Raw genomic sequence first — 21,046 nt, 5'->3', positions numbered from 1 at the left:
ACGGTTTTCCTCAGCGTTTGTAATGTCTGCACAAAGGGCAGCTGTGCGAAGATTCGCCTTTGGAGAAAACTGTTGATTTTATACTCGAAAAATGTAAGTATCAGTAATATAAAAAATTGATATTACCCCAGAATGAATTGCATTGCTATCCCACCCCAAAACATACAATAATAACAACGATAAATGCTGACCAATACTTAATTATATTACTTTTTACTGAAAATGATATAATTCAATAAAACAAACAAAATGTAATGTATGTCATATGACATAGCTATGCATGAATACACTCTAGATGTGTATATAGTGAACATATTTACATTTTCATTCAAACAATTAATTAAAGCATTAATTAATTAAATTATTTTATTTTATTTACTGACAACAATGAGAAATATTAATAAATTAGTAAAAGAATGAATGAAAGTCACCATCACACAATAAACAAATGCATATACAAGTCAACACATGAAATAAAGCTATATTCAAACTATGTAGGCTACAGGCGCTGAACCCCACATCCTTCTGCCATCTCAACACAGCGGTTCCCATTCTGCAGCTTTATTCTGATTAATCAGCTGACCGCCAGAGGTGAGCCGTTCCTTCGTGCCTGAGGTTGTTGCGTGATGTGTTGTGCTTCACAATCTGAGGCAATAAGGGCAGGTGGAGTGATGGAGGGTCTCATAAGAGCGGGTGGAGTGATGGAGGGTCTCATAAGGGCAGGTGGAGTGATGGAGGGTCTCATAAGAGCAGGTGGAGTGATGGAGGGTCTCGTAAGGGCAGGTGGAGTGATGGAGGGTCTCATAAGAGCAGGTGGAGAGATGGAGGGTCTCATAAGAGCAGGTGGAGTGATGGAGGGTCTCATAAGGGCAGGTGGAGTGATGGAGGGTCTCATAAGAGCAGGTGGAGTGATGGAGGGTCTCGTAAGGGCAGGTGGAGTGATGGAGGGTCTCATAAGAGCAGGTGGAGAGATGGAGGGTCTCGTCCATGGCACCATTTCCAGGATTCAGCTCTGTCACATGACCCTTCAGAAATCATTCTAATACTGATTTGCTGCTCAAGAAACATTTCTGATTATTATCACAGTTGAAAATGGTTGTGCTGCTTAATGAAGTGTGGAAATTGACCTTGCCTGCTATAAAAGTATAACATTTCTTAAATCATAGTGATTCCAAACTTTTGTCATGCAAATCTTAAATACCAGAATGTCATGTTTTAACATTGATCCAACAAAGTTCAAAGGTTTCATTTTCAAGAGTTCAAGTCAGAAGTAGATCATGCATTTGTATCAATGGTCATCATTGTGTATCATCCAGGCACACAGAGCAACACATAAGGTCAAAGAAAGAACATGACAACGAGAAACATCAGTATAGGGTGCAAAATGTTTATTTGGATACGGATATGGTTGGACACGCTTCATAAGGTAAGGTATCAGAAGAGCTTAGCAATAAATAAATTAAATGGTAATGGTTCATGTATTTAGGAATATTCTGCTCTTCTGTTGGAAATAAGTGTTGCTGTAATCATTCAGGTGTTCTGGAATTTTTTGGTTTTACGGTAAAAGTGGAATGTTATTTAAAAAAAAAAAAATTTTTATTGCAGTGACATTCAACAAATGATAACAAAAGACAGTTTAAAGCATTGCAATGTACAGAGGAAAAGCACAACGAAATGAACGAGTTGAAGTTTGCTGTGCTTTATATAGGCCTACACGAAGTGAATGCCAGCAATCATTTAGTCATTAACGAATGCACAAAATGTGCAAACTAATAAAAACATTATGAACTTTATGAAATGATACACAATTGTAGTTTAAGTTCGCGCTGAAACTATATTTACCTTTTTTTAAATAATCCATTAAACCTGCTGAGAAACGAGGAGCGTGAACTAGAATGAGCAGTTCCACGCGCATGCCCGGGAAACTCATGAATATTCATGTAGGCTCCGCCCACTGCCTCTACAGATGCACAACTCACTTTTGCCCCACATTTCACGGTGCACTTGGTGCAAAAGGGAGAGCGCGCGAAACTTGTCACTTGAAAGCGAAAAACAGTGTTTGAGATTCGTCGCAGCAGATTCAAGCAGCTGTGGTTATGTACTTGTGTTTGTGCTAGAAAAATATACAAGACATTTATGAGAAAATATTCTACAAGTGTGCAACTCTCATTGGATGAATTCACATACTGATTTGCAGATGAGCAAAATTTCTCCGTGACTTCACATTTCTTGATGCGGGTGTGTAAATGCGTTCCCTTTCAAGGCGGAACTTCGACATTACGGATGTCGTATATGGGAACTCCTCCCCTACTCCACTTCTGCTGAAATCTTATGGCTAACGCCAGCTGACAGCTGGCCAATTGACGCAAATATGCAAATACTGACAAGCCTGCTGGCAGTATAAATGCAGGTGCCGCGTCAATTTCGTCAGAATCTCTCTCTTCACGCTCAAATCGTGTGCTAACTGAGATATCAACCTAAACAACCTAATCAACCTATCAACCTACTTTTGATTCGCTGTCGTTGAAGGTGCAAGGAAGATACGTGGATTACTGTCTTCAGCATCCGATGGCGACCACGTGCAACTTGTGCTCAGGCCCCATTGTGCCTCCGGACACGCACCTGTTCTGCGTCGCGTGTATGGGACTGGCTCACGCCGAGGCAGCCCTATCGGACGGCATGTCGTGCGAGAACTGCGCGGACCTGCCGATGCGAGCTCTCAAAGCCAGACGGGACGAGGCTCGCGCAGCAGCGGGGATCGGGCCCACCGCCGCCACAGAGCCGCTGGTGAGCCCCCCCAACCGAAGGGACAGGGAACGGGAAGCAGTGAGCTTCCCTGACGCCACCTTTCGCCCCCCTCTCGAGGTCGCTGACTTTGTTTCCTTCGGAGCCAACGAAGAGGGCGACTCGATGTCCCTGTCAGCGTCCGAGAAGGACTGGGGATCCGAGCACACCCAGTCGGAGCAGGAAAATCCGATGGACCTCCAGGACGAGCTCCTTAGGATCCTATCCATGGCCGTCGACGAGCTCGACCTCTCATGGAACGCTCCGGACGAGCCGTCCAAGAGTAAGCTCGACACGTGGTTCCTCCAGTCGAGCCGCCGGCAGGCCGCTTCAAAAAGGGGAACCCCGTTCTTTCCTGACGTACATGACCAGGTTGTGAAGTCTTGAGCTGCACCCCAGTCGGCGCGCACCCTCGCTTCTACGCAGGCCATGTTCGCCCCTGTGGACGATGCAGAGGCTCACGGATACCTGCACATGCCCCCCGTCGAAGAAACAGTCGCTGCGCACCTGTGCCCGAACTCGACACCTGCCCTGGGCTCGGACCGCACTTTGCCGTCCAAACCCTGTAGGTTCACGGCCCACCAGGCGGACAAGGCCTACGGGGCAGCAGGGGAGGCGGTATCCGCGCTTCACGCTATGGCTATCTTACAAGTCATGCAAGCAAAGCTGCTTAAGTCCATGGATGGCGCCGCCTCGGCAGATGCTGGCGTTATCCGAGACCTGCGTTCAGCGACGGACCTCGCGCTCGTGGCTACCAAGCGCGCGGCTCAGGCTGTCGGCCGCTCGATGGGCTATCTGGTGGTCCTTCACAGGCACCTCTGGCTCACCCTATCGGATGTAAAGGACGCCGATAGGAAGACGCTACTCAACGCGCCAATCACCTCGACCGGCTTGTTCTGGGACGCGGTGGATAAAGTCACGGAGCGCTACTCCGAGACGCAGAAGAAAGCGAAGGCGATGAGTCACGTCATCCCTCGCCGCGCACCGCCGCCTCAGCCTCGCTCCCGCTCTTCGTCGGCCTCGCGCCGTCCTCAGGCTCCTGCCAGGCAGCCATCAACCCCCCGCACCGATCCGGATCACCGCGGCGGTCGAACCGGCCAGTGGCAAGGCGCAGGGAAGAGGGGGGCAGCCCGAAGGAACAGCCCGCGCAGAGAAAGGGGGAAGCCAGCGACGAACGCGGCGGCTTCAAAGCAGTCGTCCTGACGATCCGGGCAAGAGGGAGAGAGAGCACCAGGGAGGTCCTCCCCCCAAGCGTCGTGCTCTAACGCACACAGTCCCTCAGTGTTCGAGTCTGAGCGACGCGTGTTCAGTTTGTGTGAATGTTGTTGCTTGTGTTCAAACAAAAGAATGTTCAATAAAGCAAATTATCTCTTCACAAAAAGAGCCTTTTCTCCCTCTTGCACCCCACACTGTGTCATTCGCCCTGCCCTCAAGCAGCGCAGAATCACGGTTCATAGTTATAAACCCACCTCGTGGGCGCGAGGTGTCCCCCCCCACTCACAATCCTCCGGCAGCGCCAGCGACCTCAGCGGCGATGACCGCAGGTTTAGAACCGCGACCACTGAGTAATTTTTTAGCCGCGTGGGAAGCTATTCCGGGCATTTCGCCGTGGGTGTTAAACATAATTCGCCACGGGTATACACTTCAGTTCAAACGCAGACCACCCCGCTTCCGCGGCGTGATCCCGTCATTAACTTTGCCCCAAAACGCTCACATTCTGAGGCAGGAAGTTTGCAGCTTGCTAGAGAAGGGAGCGATAGAACCGGTCCCCCCGAGCGAACGGGAAAACGGCTTCTACAGTCGCTACTTCGTAGTGCCGAAGAAAGGCGGAGGTCTCCGCCCAATCCTGGACCTGAGACCCGTGAACAGAGCGCTGCACAAGCGAGCTTTCAAAATGACGACTTTGAAACAGATCCTGACGCAAGTTCGCCCCGGGGACTGGTTCGCTTCAGTGGACTTAAAGGACGCGTACTTTCATATCCAGATAGTGAAGCGTCACAGACGTTTCCTGAGATTCGCGTTCGAGGACGCGGCGTACCAATACTCAGTGCTCCCGTTCGGACTGGCCCTGGCCACCCGCACGTTCTCGAAATGTGTAGACGCGGCGCTTTCCCCCCTCAGATCGAGCGGAATGCGCATCCTGAACTACCTGGACGACTGGCTGATTCTCGCCCACTCGAAAGAGACGTTAATCGGCCATGTGGAAGCTCTGCTTTGCCACTTGAAAACGCTGGGAATGCGGGTAAACGTTCAGAAAAGTGTGTTCACTCCGAGTCAGACCGCTACATTTCTGGGGGTGTGTTTGGACTCGGTAAAGATGCGAGCCCGTCTCTCCACGGAGCGGGTAGAGGCTCTAAGATCATCTCTGGGTCTCTTCAGGCCAGGCGAGCCCGTCCCGCTGAAGGTTTTTCAGAGACTATTGGGACGGATGGCGGCGGCTTCCTCAGTGTGTCAGGTTTAGAACCGCGACCACTGAGTCATTTTTTAGCCGCGTGGGAAGCTATTCCGGGCATTTCGCCGTGGGTGTTAAACATAATTCGCCACGGGTATACACTTCAGTTCAAACGCAGACCACCCCGCTTCCGCGGCGTGATCCCGTCATTAACTTTGCCCCAAAACGCTCACATTCTGAGGCAGGAAGTTTGCAGCTTGCTAGAGAAGGGAGCGATAGAACCGGTCCCCCCGAGCGAACGGGAAAACGGCTTCTACAGTCGCTACTTCGTAGTGCCGAAGAAAGGCGGAGGTCTCCGCCCAATCCTGGACCTGAGACCCGTGAACAGAGCGCTGCACAAGCGAGCTTTCAAAATGACGACTTTGAAACAGATCCTGACGCAAGTTCGCCCCGGGGACTGGTTCGCTTCAGTGGACTTAAAGGACGCGTACTTTCATATCCAGATAGTGAAGCGTCACAGACGTTTCCTGAGATTCGCGTTCGAGGACGCGGCGTACCAATACTCAGTGCTCCCGTTCGGACTGGCCCTGGCCACCCGCACGTTCTCGAAATGTGTAGACGCGGCGCTTTCCCCCCTCAGATCGAGCGGAATGCGCATCCTGAACTACCTGGACGACTGGCTGATTCTCGCCCACTCGAAAGAGACGTTAATCGGCCATGTGGAAGCTCTGCTTTGCCACTTGAAAACGCTGGGAATGCGGGTAAACGTTCAGAAAAGTGTGTTCACTCCGAGTCAGACCGCTACATTTCTGGGGGTGTGTTTGGACTCGGTAAAGATGCGAGCCCGTCTCTCCACGGAGTGGGTAGAGGCTCTAAGATCATCTCTGGGTCTCTTCAGGCCAGGCGAGCCCGTCCCGCTGAAGGTTTTTCAGAGACTATTGGGACGGATGGCGGCGGCTTCCTCAGTGTGTCACCTGGGTCTGCTGCATATGAGACCGCTTCAACTCTGGCTAAAAGCTCGAGTTCCCCCGGGAGCGTGGTCCTCCGGCCACAAGCGCATCATGGTTACCCACAGCTGCATTCGTGCTCTGGCGCCATGGAGAAACCCGGGGTTATTCAGCTCAGGAGTCCCCTTGGGTGTCGTGACACGACGCACAGAGGTTTTGACGGATGCGTCGACCTCAGGTTGGGGAGCGGTCTGCTTGGGCGAGCCCGCTTCGGGTCGGTGGTCGGAGCCGGAGAGGGGATGGCACATAAACCGCCTGGAGCTAAAGGCGGTCTCCCTAGCCCTCGAAGCCTTCAAACCCCTGTTGTTACAACGGCATGTGCTGATTCGGACCGACAACACATCCGTGGTTTCATACATAAATCGTCAGGGAGGTGTTCATTCCAGAGCCCTTTTCAAGCAGGCGGAGTCCCTCCTGCTATGGGCGGACCGACACTTTCTCTCCGTGAGAGCAGCGCACATCCCCGGTGTTCTGAACCGCGGCGCATATGCTGTGGAGGAACGGGATTCCCCAAGGAGAGTGGAGGCTTCACCCAGGGACGGTTCAGCTGATCTGGAACCGTTTCGGCAGAGCGGAAATAGACCTCTTTGCCACGGAAGAGAACACGCACTGTCAGGCGTTCTTCTCGCTAACTCGCTCCCCGCTGGGGGAGACGTGCTGTCTTCGCGCTGGCCGAAAGCCAGACTCTATGCCTTTCCTCCGGTGAAAACTCTGCCCACAGTTTTGTGCAAAATCAGGGAGGAGAAAGCGTCTGTGATCCTCGTAGCTCCCAACTGGCCGAACCAGCCGTGGTTAGCAGACATCAGGGAGCTGCTGGTGGGGCAGCCTTGGGAGATTCCTCTCAGGAGGGATCTGTTATCTCAGGCGAGCGGCACGATCTGGCATCCCAACCCCGCGTTGTGGAACCTCCATGTGTGGCCGCTACAGGGTCGCTGAGCGGGCAAGACGCGCTGCATTCGCGAGCTCTAAACACCATTGCAGAGGCGCGAGCCCCGTCTACCAGACGTTTGTATGCCTTGAAATGGGGAGTTTTCTCTAAATGGTGCAGGGATATCGACATCGACCCGGGGAGCTGTTCCGTGTCGGATGTTCTGCGCTTCCTTCAATACAGGATGGATAACGGGAGTTTGCCGTCCACTCTGAAGGTTTACGTGGCCGCCATCGCCGCGTTTCATTCCCTGGTCGATGGACAGTCTATCGGTAGACACGCGTCAGTGATCGGCTTCCTCAGGGGAGCTAGGAGGTTATGCCCGGCGCGACCGCCGTCGGTGCCGCCGTGGGACTTGGCTCTGGTTTTGAAGGCTTTGTCTCTTCCACCATTTGAGCCCCTAGCTTCGATCGCTATAAAAGAGCTTTCCATTAAGACAGCTCTACTTCTCGCTCTCGCGTCCGCGAAGCGGGTCGGGGATCTGCATGCATTCTCGGTAAGCGTCGACTGCATTCGTTTTGGACCGGGAGACTGTAGTGTTACTCTCAGACCGAGACTAGGCTATGTCCCTAAGTCGCTCAATACTCCCTTTAGGGCGCAGATTGTTACCTTGCCTGCCTTATCTACTGAGCCGTCAGACTCGCGGGATTCTGACGCTCAAAGTTCTGTTTGCCCAGTCAGAGCGCTGCGGGAGTACATTAATCGCTCGGCCGCTTTTAGACAATCGGACCAGCTGTTCGTGTGCTTTGGCGGGTGTAACAGGGGACGGGGGGTCTCGAAGCAGAGGCTCGCTCACTGGATCGTGGACGCTATCGTGTTGGCTTATGATAGCCTAGGGCAGGAATGCCCTCTTAACATCAGAGCCCATTCAACGAGGGCGGTTGCCTCTTCGTGGGCCTGGACTAAGGGTATGTCTATTCAGGATTTATGCCTTGCGGCTGGCTGGTCGTCTCAGAACACGTTTGCCAGATTTTATAGGTTGGATGTACCCTCTGTAGCGTCTCAAGTACTTTCGGTGAGTTAAGTCCCCCTGCACAATAACAGTTATCTACTCTGCGCGTTAGCTCATGAGTTGTTCTGTTGTATGAATGTGTATGCTTAGTGCACTGTCACCGCTATGCGTTGGCTTGTTCTCTACTGTTGTTGCCCTGACTGTTTCAGTGCAACCTTCCCCCGGTTATACTGCTTGGTATATGCAAATTCGCGCAGGGTTTGGAAAGGCGGATGATTGGTTCAACTCGGCCTATCAGGATGAGAAGCTCGCTATTGGCCAGCTTCAGCCTATCAGGCGCGTGTATTCCGGGGGGGCGGAGTTTGGTCGTGGGTTCTGTCAGTCAGTGGCATGTTTACATCTTCCACGGCGGGATTCTATACAGTTCCCATATACGACATCCGTAATGTCGAAGTTCCGCCTTGAAAGGGAACGTCTCCGGTTACTTTCGTAACCTCGGTTCCCTGAAAGGCAGGAACGAGACATTACGCTCGCCGCCGTGTTCGCTGTTCGATTCAAGTGTTTCGTTTTGATTCTGACGAAATTGACGCGGCACCTGCATTTATACTGCCAGCAGGCTTGTCAGTATTTGCATATTTGCGTCAATTGGCCAGCTGTCAGCTGGCGTTAGCCATAAGATTTCAGCAGAAGTGGAGTAGGGGAGGAGTTCCCATATACGACATCCGTAATGTCTCGTTCCTGCCTTTCAGGGAACCGAGGTTACGAAAGTAACCGGAGACGTTTTGCACCATATTCACTGCAGCAACTGTAGCAAACATGTGAGCGTATGAGTTTCTTAATTTGTGATTTGTAGAATAGGATTTGTGCACCTGCAATGAAGAATTTGAGAAGGTGTAACTGTTGTGTTGTGTTTGTGGAAGATAAAAAAAAGTCTACAAGTTTGCAACTCTTAAAACATTTCTCTCTGTGACTTAAAATTTACTGATACACATGTGTGGCTATTCTCTACAACTACAAATTCCACTGTCACAGGCGTTCAGTAGTTTTGCACCAAAAATACCTCCATAAAATAGCCTACTCCTCAACGTAACATTCGACTCAAACTGAAGCTGTTGAAGACTTACCTGTTGATTCACAAGCTTTAGAGCAGAATTCAGAGCAGGAAAACAATGTGGACATTAATGCCAGAGCAAGTTCTTCAGCTTCTGTGAATGGCAAGATTTTACCAGTGAGAAATGATCAATTTCACACAGTGAGTAATGAGAGACTGTCAAGATTTGGGAGAGTGCCTGGTAGTGACTGTATAAGAGGTACTGGGATTAATACAGTGACCATATAGTCCTAAGAGAAACATAAGTTTCTTGTTATTGTCAAATGATGTTGTACTTATTTTCTAGTAATGTTTGTTTTAAAAAAAAAGAGAGAGAGAGAGAGAGGGAAATCTCTCATGTATAATGTGTAGGCTATATGTTGTATTGTAATAATGGAGTGAACACTGTGAGGCGCTATTGCATCACAACATTAATAATGACCTATGATAATGACAGGGATGCTGAATATTGGATTTTTTTTGCATTGCAATAAAAATGTGTTCCCTCTATTTTCCTCCTCTTATAGCTAGAACATGAGAATAAACACATTAAAATTATATAATAACCCATTAAATATGTGAAAGGTATGACTGCAAACAAAATGTTATCAAGATTCATCACATCACTTTTCCCAAGATATGCTTCTCTTGCAGCAGACATAATTTTTAATGTGCTCCCTGTTTAAAACATAAATGAAAACATAAAATAATATAATTATTTGAATGTACTAAAATTGTATTCAAACTATATAGGATTTATAGAATAAAGTGATATGTGTTATGAATTTATCAAAATGTAAAGGGAAATAATCCACTTGGACACAAAATATCAAACACAATGCAGATCAAACACTAACGTTACTTGATCTTGCAATCAATTCAAATTATTCTGATATGTTAGTTTAGGTTATACCCAGAACTGCCCCTGCTTATTACTTTCTAATTGACCAATCAGAGAGCGTTAAAGTTCCAGACAGCCAATCAGAGGACAGATACGAGTTTCGTTGCCAAGTGTGAAGGAGGGAAGAGGCGCAGAAACAGGCAGTGAATCCGAGTGGCGTCGCGGCGTGTTTGTAATGCGGAAAGTTTCCAGCAGAAATCCTCCGATATTTACAATGACATGACAGTCACAACAGCTTTTAAGGTAAGTATTTTATCACATATTCAAAATGTGCTTCCTTTCGTGAAAGAAATGACCCGTCTATGTATCCGAAAGCCGAATCAGTGCATATAAACAAAACATTGTTTCCGGTCAACTCAATAACGTTAACGTTAAACCACCAACAACAAACGTATAAAGTCACACTCACATCTGAAATTTGCTGTTATCCTCCTAAATACTGTACATTTGGACATGGTATGATGACAATACCTTATTTTTTTAAACATATGCCATTGTAGTACTACAGTATCATGATGTAGCCTACTATACTATATGAATATGTACATTCAGTACCATGGTAAATCTCAGAGTATATATCTCAATACCGTCTTTAAAGGGCAGATAAACCGGAATCATTTATATTTACTTCATAAACACTTAAATGTTATCTAAACACATATTATCAAAGATCTTTTGGGATTTTTTTAGTGATATTAATGTGGCTTAACTTTTGCTTTGTCACATTTGTAGGATTCCTTCAGTCACATGATGTGTGTCACGTGTCTCAGTGTTTCCCTGAGAAAGTCCTGAACAGAGCTCAGTAAGTTACTTTTACTTTTGTTCTCTCACTGTCCCACAGCATCACTCGTACCCGTAACCCCTCATCCCTCCTCTGATTGGACGGCTGGGATTCAGATTCTCGACGTCATGGCAACAGGGTCATGGATGTGAGTGATGGAGCCCGCAGATGATCTGGCGTCCTTCGAGGTGGTCCACCTGTCGAACCCTTCGAACCCAGGCTTGCTGGATCTCAGCGCTGATGTCGACGGACACGTCCAGCAGTCCAAGGAGAAGACCAAACTCAAGACCAAACTCGTTTCTGCCTGGAATAACGTCAGATATGGAGGTGTGTGGAGAAGTGCAGATGTTGTGTAGCAATTTTCGCAACCATTTTTATATAAACGTGTTTTTTTGATGGCCAGTGTTTGTCCAGCATTTTTATTTCTTTGAATTTAAGCTTATTTGATCTGTAGGTTGTTGGTTACATAATTGACTGACACAAACACTATACCAACGTTTTTGACAATGCCTCTTATTAAACAATAATCGCATGTTTAAAAACATTATCTTATTAAAAGATCTGCTTCTCAGATGGGCGGTATGTTTTAGTAAAAAGGATTTCACTAGTTTCATGTCTTAAAATGTATGTAAGATATTTCATTTTATTGAATAAGCATGTTAGTTCTGACAGCTAAGATAATTCTTCCATATATTCAGGAGAACATAATAGTAATGTTACAAAAAAAAAAACAATTTTATAATGAGAATATTTATTTACTCTTTGTTGGCCCGATTAAATGTTATATAATTTTGTGTTTTTCACGGTCAATTTATTATTAATGTTACTTTTAGCATATACACTAGTCAAAAGTTTGGAGTCGGTAATATTTTGTAATGTTTTTGAAAGATGTCTCTTGTCACCAAGGCTGCATTTATTTGATCAGAAATACAGTAAGAAAACAGTAACATATTATTACAATTTAAAAGAACTTTGTTTTCTATGTGAATGTATGTTAAAATATAATTTATTTTCCTGTGATCAAAACTGATTAATCTACACACACACACACACATACACACATCTGTGTTTCTGTGCAGGCTGGTCTCTGAAGGGCAAGCCGCGTCTCAGTAAGAGGAGTCCCGTGTGTCTGCTGGGACAGTCCTATCAGCTGAGCTACTCTGGTGAGCGAAGAGGATTGTGATGATGTGCCGTTGCTCTGAGTGGCGCAGGCTCTGAGTGTGTGTGTGTGTTTCCTCTCAGGAGAGCGAGAGTGTTTCCGGCGGGCGTTCTCCTCGCTGCTGTGGATGACCTACAGGAGAGGTTTCCCGCCGCTGGACGGCTCGGCCCTCGGCTCTGACGCGGGATGGGGATGCATGCTACGCAGCGCACAGATGCTGTTAGCTCAGGGACTGATCCTGCACATCATGCCTGCCGGTACACACTAAAAACCTCAACCCTCATCACGCACTCGGACACTTTTGACCTGGAAGTAATGTTAAAGAAATTCTTAAAAATGGATTTTTAGTATGGGAACCTAACTTAGAAAATGTGTTAATACTATCAAAATACACATCATTTAATTTTTTTTAAGAGAAATAACCATATAAAAATATAAATAGCTATATTTGCATTCAGGCCATCGTTGATCTGGATATCAGTTGTGGCTTTATCATGATATCTTGGTGGATTTTTATTTTTTATTTTACACACTGTTATCTCACACACTGTTAGGACTGAGTCATAAATATGCATAAACACTATAAACAGACATAACAAATGTAAGTGTCATAACAAATAAACTGTATCAAATGGAGTCCACATTTTACTCTGCTGCCACCAGTGAACCATTGCAGTATGCAAAATTGATCATCTTTCTTATTTGATTTAACTATATATATATACACTAAATCAAGTGATAAATTCTTGGAAATTTCAAATAATACTACATAATAAATAAATAAATAAATATAATAAATAAATAAATATACATATTTATTTATTTATTATATTTATTTATTTTATTTATTTATTATGTAGTATTATTTGACATTTCAAAGAATTTCTCACTTGATTTAGTTAATAAAATAGTGGTAAGTGTAGTAATAACATTGTAAAGCTTGGTAACATGAAACAATGTTTTTTTTTTTATTTTTTTTTTTATTGACTGCTTTAGAAACTTGCGTTGGAATGTGAAAATAGGCCATAGTTTTTGTATGCGTTATTAAAAAGGTAACTGATACAGATAAATACTGGCCACTAACTTATATTATGTATCCCTACTAATAAGTCCAACCAAACACACCTTCATAATGTCTAAGTAGTATAATGTCATAAATGCCTTTTTTTTTTAAGTATGTGAAACGTAAAGCATTTCAAACAGTAGTGCACTAGTAATGTGTCCTGCACGGTACATATAAACGTTCCCCTGGTCTGTGTGTGTGTGTGTGTGCGCTCTCCTCAGGCTGGACGTGGCCTGCGACGCATCATCAGACTAAAGATGACCTGCAGGTGCTGGACTCTCACACACAGGCCGGGTCCCTCAGAGACTCGGGTAAACCCCGCCGGCTCAGCCTGGGCACTGCGCTGGACTGTGAGTCTCAGGAGGAGAGGTCTCACCGCAGGCTGGTGTGCTGGTTCGGGGATCACCCCCCCGCCCCCTTCGGCCTGCACCGGCTGGTGGAGTTGGGCCGGGCCTCTGGGAAACGGGCCGGCGACTGGTACGGGCCCGCCATCGCCGCGCACATACTGCAGTAAGTCCCTGAGTCTGAACTGATGCTGCTACTCCAGCTCTGAATATCACATACTATTATAGCTTTTATTAGTATTTTGAATTTATTGTTATTTTCATAGATTCTGTTTTCATTTTTAGCTTAGTTTTTTTTGTCTTTTTTATTCATTTTATTAATTTCAGTTTTAGTTATTTTAGCAAGTTAAACTAAATAAAAAGGAGAAACTTGATGTTTTTATCTTGTTATTTGTTATTTTATTTCAGATAAAGATCATTTTATTTCAGTAAGTGAGTGAGTCTTGAACTGACAGTCTTGTTTTAATATCATTGATGTACTATTATAGCTTTTATTAATATTTTGAATTTATTGTTAATTTCATATTTTAAGTTTTCATTTTGATTTTAAAGTTTTATTAATTTTGTGGTTTTTTTGTCATTTATATTAGTTTAAAAAAAATTTATTTCAGTTTTAGTTATTTTAGTACAGCAAGTTAATCTAAAAACTGAGAAATGTTGCCTGTGTGCCTTAGAAATTAAATTAAATGCTTTATTATTTGTTATTTTATTTCAGTTAAAGATCATTTTATTTCAGGTAACGGAAATGTTTTTTAAGGTTATAGTTTCGGTTTTAACCATTTTTATACTAATTATTAAATGCTGTTATTAATTGGATATTGGAGTCTATTATATGAAAGCCCATTTCTGCCACAAAAGAAAAAATCTTTGCAAATTTGTAATTATGACATAAAAGTCAAAATGTATTATGTTAAGGCATATTTATGAAATAATCTATGTAATAATGTAATAACTTAATGTAATGTATTTCTGTCATTATGACTTGGTCATAATTTCAACTTTTTTCATCATAATTATGATTTTGAAATGGACTTCCAAACTATTATCATATCGCTGCCATTTAATTTGATTTGGATTCCGTTTATTTGACCATGGTAAAAATCTGCGTTGCATTATGCCTAACATCACCCTATAAAGAAGAGTAGAGTCACTGTAACACACGGCTTCTCACGGTGTATTTCATCATTAATATCTCTCAATAGTGTTTATATACGAGAGAAGCAGCACACGTGTTCATATTCATGTTAAATTGCATGTAAAAGTGTGTGTTGGTGTGTTCAGGAAGGCCGTGTCGGCGTCGGAGCTGTCGAATCTGGCAGTGTACGTGGCGCAGGACTGCACAGGTGTGAATGTGCTCAAACACTGTCTTCATGTTAGCAGTGCGACTCGAGTGTGTGCTAATGCTGTCTTCTCATTCTCACACACACATTACGACAATGACACAATATTATCACTCTGACTGCATTTCAGACCCTAGAAATGGAGTGTTTGTAAATTGTTTTGCGAAATAACGTTCATGACTTTGACAGAGGTTCCCCATTTTACATTTTACACAGCAATATTCAGTTGTTCATGATTTACTGGAAATTAATTAGGGATACGTTTTTTTAAAATAATATTTTTACTCACAAATTATCTCTGATAAAACATTTTCAAGCTTGGCATAACTAGGAAAATGTATATTAATTATAAAATTCATTGTACTTTTCCAGGTTTATTTCAAAACCTGGAAAAGTACAATGAATTTTATAATTAACTTTTCAAAGAAACAACACTTGTTGAATATCTTTAATTTGAGTTGTTTTAGCTTATTTTAATGCTTGGTTTCTCTTAGTGTTTAAGTCATCTTAAGGTTCACAGAAAAAAAAAATTGCTGTAGGATTTACTTTGAATAAACTTTCTCTCAGAAATTGCTAGTCAATTTCTCAAATAATCAGACAGAAATGACAGTAACACAATGAGTTTAAAGTGAAATAAGTAGAATAACTGAACTAGTATTTTCTTGTTTTATTTACATTGATATTTCGAAAAAATAATTTAAACGGTTGAGAACCACTGCTGTCCATAGACATTCATTTGAAATAAAATAACTCTGAATATTCCTCTGAAGATATTCACTATTACTTTCATCCAGTTTCATAACATCCCAACACAGATTTAATGGATGGTAGTTTTAGCATCAAACGGGCGTCCTAAGAAAGCCTCTCCTGAAAGCAGAACTTCTCTCTGTTCACGAGAACACAATCCTCCACCAGCACAAAAACATCAATAAACGTTTCAAACAAGTATTTAATCCACTATATTCCCAAACTTTTTGTCACTAACCCCCTTTTACTAATCATAGTTTTAAGTTCATATTTGAATAATTTTGCAACACATACGTATGTTCACTGTTCTATCGGTGATGTTGGTTAATGGTCACATGACAATAATAAATTATTTAATATGAATAAATATAATTTTTTTATTAATTTTTATTTTATTAATTTAAATTATTTAGTTAATCGTGAACCCCGGTTTGGAAAACCCAAACATATTTACTTGTACATTTTTGCATAATCGCAATAACCATAATTTATGCCATATGTGCCATAGTTATTGTTACTATTGTAAAACTAAAGTAACTTGCTTTTAGGAAACTTTACACAGTTTTAATGAGATCCAATTAATTAATGAGATCCACTCTTATAGTAGTAACAATAACCGTAGCAGCCAATATTTTGTCACAAACTGCAGTTATGATGGTATATTTGTGCACAGCTCAACAGTAAATCTGTGTGTGTGTGTGTAGTGTACATTGGAGACGTGTTGAAGCTGTGCGGGACGTCCCGTACGGATCTGTCAGCGAGGTCTGGGTGGAAGTCGCTCGTTATGCTGGTGCCTGTGCGTCTCGGGTCAGATGTGCTGAATCCCACTTACATCCACTGTGTCAAGGTGCGTTACAACACACACACACACACACACACACACACACACACACACACACACACACACACACACACACACACACACACACACACACACACAGAGGAGAGAACATGAGCTCAGAGCTTCACATCAATCACTGTGTGTGTGTGTGTGTGTGTGTGTGTGTGTGTGTGTGTGTGTGTGTGTGTGTGTGTGTGTGTGTGTGTGTGTGTGTGTGTGTGTGTGTGTGTGTGTGTGTGTGTGTGTGTGTTAGAGGTTGCTGGAGCTGCGCTGCTGTGTGGGGATCATCGGAGGGAAGCCCAAACACTCGCTGTTTTTCGTGGGATTCCAGGGTGAGTCATGTGACACGCGTTACGTGTGCGTGTGCGTGAATCGCTCATCGTCATCTGTGTGTGTGTGTTTCTGTGTGTCTCATGCAGATGATCAGCTGATATATCTGGATCCTCATTACTGTCAGGCTGCTGTGGACGTCAAACAAGACAACTTCCCTTTAGAGGTGAGCGGATCTTCAAAGGAGAGTTTGGCTGATGATTAATGTAGTCGCCCCCAAAATATCTATAAAGTCCCCAAAAAATGAGGAACAAATTATACTTCTGCTTATATTTATAATGCTTGTTATAGTGTTTTTTTTTTGTACTACAGGGTTATTGTAGTTAAAACTATTTATAAACATCAGGGAAATCAGGGTTATTTTAGTATTATTGATGATATACAGTCAAACTAAAATGTATTCAGACACCTTCAACATTTCTCACATTATCACAGTTTATTCTCTATAGTTTAGAAAATGGTAATGAAATATGACAAGAACTCTAGTTATCAAATCAGTTGATATTTCACTGGTTTTGTCCATCCTTCTGTTAGACTGTCTCACAGATGAATTATGTTGAATATCTGTCAGCTTAAATTTAACTACACAATTAGATAATACACATTTAGCTCAACCAATGACCAAGCAATGCTTCATTTTGTTCAGTCTGTGCTGTAAAAAGGTCGCATTAGCAATTAAAGAAAAACACTTCAGCAAAACATGGTCAGGTCAAAGTGTCTGAATAATATTTGGTCCCAAATTTGTATACATTTTACTGGTAGTCACTGTGTGAAGAATTTTTGGGTATAATATGTCACAGTTTACTTTATTTTTCAATCCTCACTTACATAAATGGACTATAGTGTCCTGCATCCACTAGTAAAAAAATATCAAAAATGATATCTGTTGTCTGAATACATTTTGGTTTGACTGTATATATGTATAGATGGATAGATAGAATACTTCCTGATTGTAACATGAAGCTGCTTTGAAACTTGCTTATTATAAAGACTCAGTATAATTGAATTGAATCCAGTTATAATCCAGAATTGATTCCATATATTAATGTCTGTGTGTGTGTGTGTGTGTGTGTGTGTGTGTGTGTGTGTGTGTGTGTGTGTGTGTGTGTGTGTGTGTGTGTGTGTGTGTGTGTGTGTGTGTGTGTGTGTGTGTGTGTGTGTGTGTGTGTGTGTGTGTGTGTGTGTGTGTGTCTGTGTATCTGTGTCTGTCTGTGTGTGTCTGTGTGTGTCTGTGTGTGTGTGCGCAGTCGTTCCACTGTAAGTCCGTCAGGAAGATGTCGTTCAGCCGCATGGACCCGAGCTGCACGGTGGGCTTCTACGCCCGGAGCAGGGATGATCTCCTGACTCTGTGCTCAGACATCACCAAGGTGAGACACTGAAGCATATCGGCCTTTGATTTTATACGCCTACGACCAAAAACCCCAGATCATAGAAAACACACCTATAATAAAATTGTTATTAATGTTATAATTAAGTACTGATTTTTTCACAGTACAATGTGTTATTACTATAGTAATATTTATTTAATTTTTATAATTAAAAAAATCTGTACAACAATAATAATACTATTACTTTTATTAGTAAATTAATTGTTGTTGTTGTTGTTGTTGTTTATTATTATTATTATTTTTACATAGTCATATTTAACGGATTCTAATAAAAACAATATGGAAACCCAAGAGGAGAATTATTTTTTTATTTATTTAAAAAAAGCATTAGGCTCTTGTTCTATGGTTAATGTTTACAAGCGAAATTAAGTAATGTGACCCTGGATCACAAAACCAGTCATAAGTCCCACAGGTATATTTGTGGCAATAGCCAACAATACATTGTATGGGTCAAAATTATCGATTTTTCTTTTATGCCAAAAATCATTAGGATATTAAGTAAAGATCATGTTCCATGAAGATATTTTGTAAATTTCCTACCGTGAATATATTAAAAAAAAAATTTTGTGAGTGAATATAGCACTATCGCCAATAGAAATTTACAACTTTAAAGGCGATTTTCTCAATGTTTCGATTTTTTTGCACCCTCAGATTCCAGATTTTCAAATAGTTGTATCTCGGCCAAATATTGTCATATCCTAACAAACCATACATCAATGGAAAGCTTATTTATTCAGCTTTCAGATGATGTATAAATGTCAATTTAAAAAAAAATTACCCATGTGACTGGTTTTGTGGTCCAGGGTCACATATTTCAAAATGTTTTACTTTGTTCTGTAAATCAAAATTATTATTATTAAATACAGATTTGTTTTTATTTCTGTACATTAGCATTATTACAAAAATTATTTCTTTATTGATGTATAAAATATATAAATCTAATTTTGATCAAATATCTATTAAGTTTATTAACAAAATAAGAATAATATTTAAAATAATAATTAGAATATATTAGAATTAGAATAAATATTAGAATTAAAATACTGAAAATAATAACACACCCTCTTGGAATTGCTCCGTTTATATTTATTGTTATTACTGATATTCTTTGTCACATTTTTCACCCCTGATGAGTTTTCATCCTTGCAATCTCCAACTTTCTCCTTGTTTTCCCTGTCCTGGCCAGGCTCTGAGCTCATCGGGGGAGAAGTACCCCATCTTCACGTTTGTGGAGGGTCATAATGAGGAGGGGAGCGCCTGCGCCTGCGCCTCAGACTCAGTCCCTCACACAGAGACTAAAGGGAGACTGGGCCGGGTCAAAAAGAGGACCAGCGTGGACGATTTTGTGCTCCTGTGACACGCAGACTCCACTTCCTGTTTTTTACTCAAGTACTTCCTGTCATGTGACAGGGGCTTTCACACTCACTGTCAAGGAGAGTGTCCAAAACAGATGGCCAGTCGTTAGCAGGGTTTTTCCAAACTCCTGCTGTTGTTTTCTGTTCTTCTGCAGCTGTCGTGTGCAAACGCACCGTACAGGAGGATGTGACGTGCGTTTGGTGAGCAGGTGGCTAAGCAGATTAACACGAATGATGCTAATGACAGCAGACAGTGAGGCTCTCGGACAGACATTACTCTGTGACGGGCAGACATGGGATTTAAACACTGTGATTTACTCTCCTTTTATGTATTTTTCTGTACAAGAGACTCACCATTCACCGTTCCGTTCACCAAGTCATATTATCTTCTCTGGTAAAGCACTGAACAACTACTACTGACAACATGAATTTACATTCATAATATATGGTTTTGTTTTCTGGTCTTGTTTTTCTTAAAAATAAATAAATAAAATATTGAACAGTGGTTTGTGAACCCAAGTTTGGGAAACCCAGTTCTAGCTTTATTCTATTCTTAAAAGAAAAAAGGTTTTCATAATTTTTCAACCAAATATAAAAAAATATGTACCTTTTCACTTTTCATCTGAAGTCACAAATCCCTCTTATTTTTTAACTCCTCCGCTCCAACTACCTGTCCAATAGAGAATGACCTAACCTTGTACATTTGAATCATTAATGTTAGAACTTTTCGGCCAATGTTCTGATCTGATATTGCAGCATTTCGACATCAGTTCCTGTTTACGTAAGAAAAACAAATACTAGTATTCAGTTTAGGGCAATGATGTCCTGATCTATACCCTTAAATAGGGCACCATCTGAGGGAACAGCCATTTGTAGTGATGTCTGAAACCATAGTGGACATTATCAAGTACACTCGTTCAATCCCACAATGCACAGCATTAACGAGTGGACAATTGATGTACGCTCAAGGGCTAGAGAATACCCATAATGCACTGTGAGAGTCTAATTAATTTCCACGTCTGACCAGAAGATGGCGCCTACAACTGAATCATTATTCATGTTGGTCCAAAGTGGGTACAGCGTAATATCATACAGGTGTAACTTCCTTTTTAATTGATTATTAGGTTGTTTAATTAAGGTTTATGCATGCTAGTTTCCATGACAGAGTCCAAGATAAATCTTTTCATCTTTCTACTGGAGCTGCCAGTTTGCTAAGTTTCAAATGATTATTAAACCGCACAAACTATGCAAAGCGGCAGCCCTTCCGTCGCACTTAGTGTCCGAATTCACTCCTTCAAATGCACTATATTAGTGAACTAATGTAGGGAATAGTGAATGAGGGTTTTCGACCATTTGATGCATATTGTATGTATTTTACATAACAAACACAGAATTTATTTGACCGAAATTCCAATAAATGGGACACTATTTTTTATTCAAAATCCATTGGATACTAATTAAATGTCTTCAAAACTTTTTGGCTTTGGCTTCGGCTTCAAATATTTCCCCAAGAAATAGGCATGAATGAACCTTTTGTCCTCAGATGATTCCTCTTCTTTCTGACAACAAAGCAGTTGAATGCTACAAACTTGTAATTATGACTTCAGAAGTGGGAAGTGGGACATTATCGATAGCATGTGAAGG

The 21,046-nt window shown here is 42.5% G+C and overlaps 1 protein-coding gene across 2 annotated transcripts; it reads left to right on the top strand.

Annotated features, from left to right (window-relative positions):
• Positions 1–10,147: 10,147 nt before the first annotated feature.
• Positions 10,148–19,902, top strand: atg4db (autophagy related 4D, cysteine peptidase b). Of its 2 annotated transcripts, XM_082164714.1 has the most exons (11): positions 10,148–10,297; positions 10,896–11,162; positions 11,915–11,998; positions 12,078–12,251; positions 13,279–13,567; positions 14,683–14,744; positions 16,193–16,335; positions 16,583–16,661; positions 16,749–16,825; positions 17,907–18,026; positions 19,234–19,902. In XM_082164714.1, the coding sequence occupies exons 2-11, from the start codon at positions 10,991–10,993 to the stop codon at positions 19,402–19,404; spliced, it is 1,371 nt and encodes a 456-aa protein (XP_082020840.1). In that variant the 5' UTR covers positions 10,148–10,297; positions 10,896–10,990; the 3' UTR covers positions 19,405–19,902. The 2 variants fall into 2 exon arrangements, with proteins under 2 accessions (XP_082020840.1, XP_082020839.1); XM_082164713.1 differs by having other exon boundaries at positions 16,583–16,825.
• The last annotated feature ends 1,144 nt before the right edge of the window (positions 19,903–21,046 follow it).

This window comes from Leuciscus leuciscus (genome assembly GCF_965113295.1).
Source record: "Leuciscus leuciscus genome assembly, chromosome: 1".
Classification (NCBI taxonomy): domain Eukaryota; kingdom Metazoa; phylum Chordata; class Actinopteri; order Cypriniformes; family Leuciscidae; genus Leuciscus; species Leuciscus leuciscus.
The sequence above is the reverse complement of the archived record's forward strand: the minus strand, read 5'-3'. Positions and strand labels throughout refer to the sequence as shown.

Bases quoted from the DNA above. Each gene is read 5' to 3' on its own strand.
- atg4db (XM_082164713.1), top strand. From the start codon at position 10,991: ATGGAGCCCGCAGATGATCTGGCGTCCTTCGAGGTGGTCCACCTGTCG. The intron at 11,163-11,914 runs GTGTGTGGAGAA...GTTTCTGTGCAG, and splicing joins GAATAACGTCAGATATGGAG to GCTGGTCTCTGAAGGGCAAG. The intron at 14,745-16,192 runs GTGTGAATGTGC...GTGTGTGTGTAG, and splicing joins CGTGGCGCAGGACTGCACAG to TGTACATTGGAGACGTGTTG.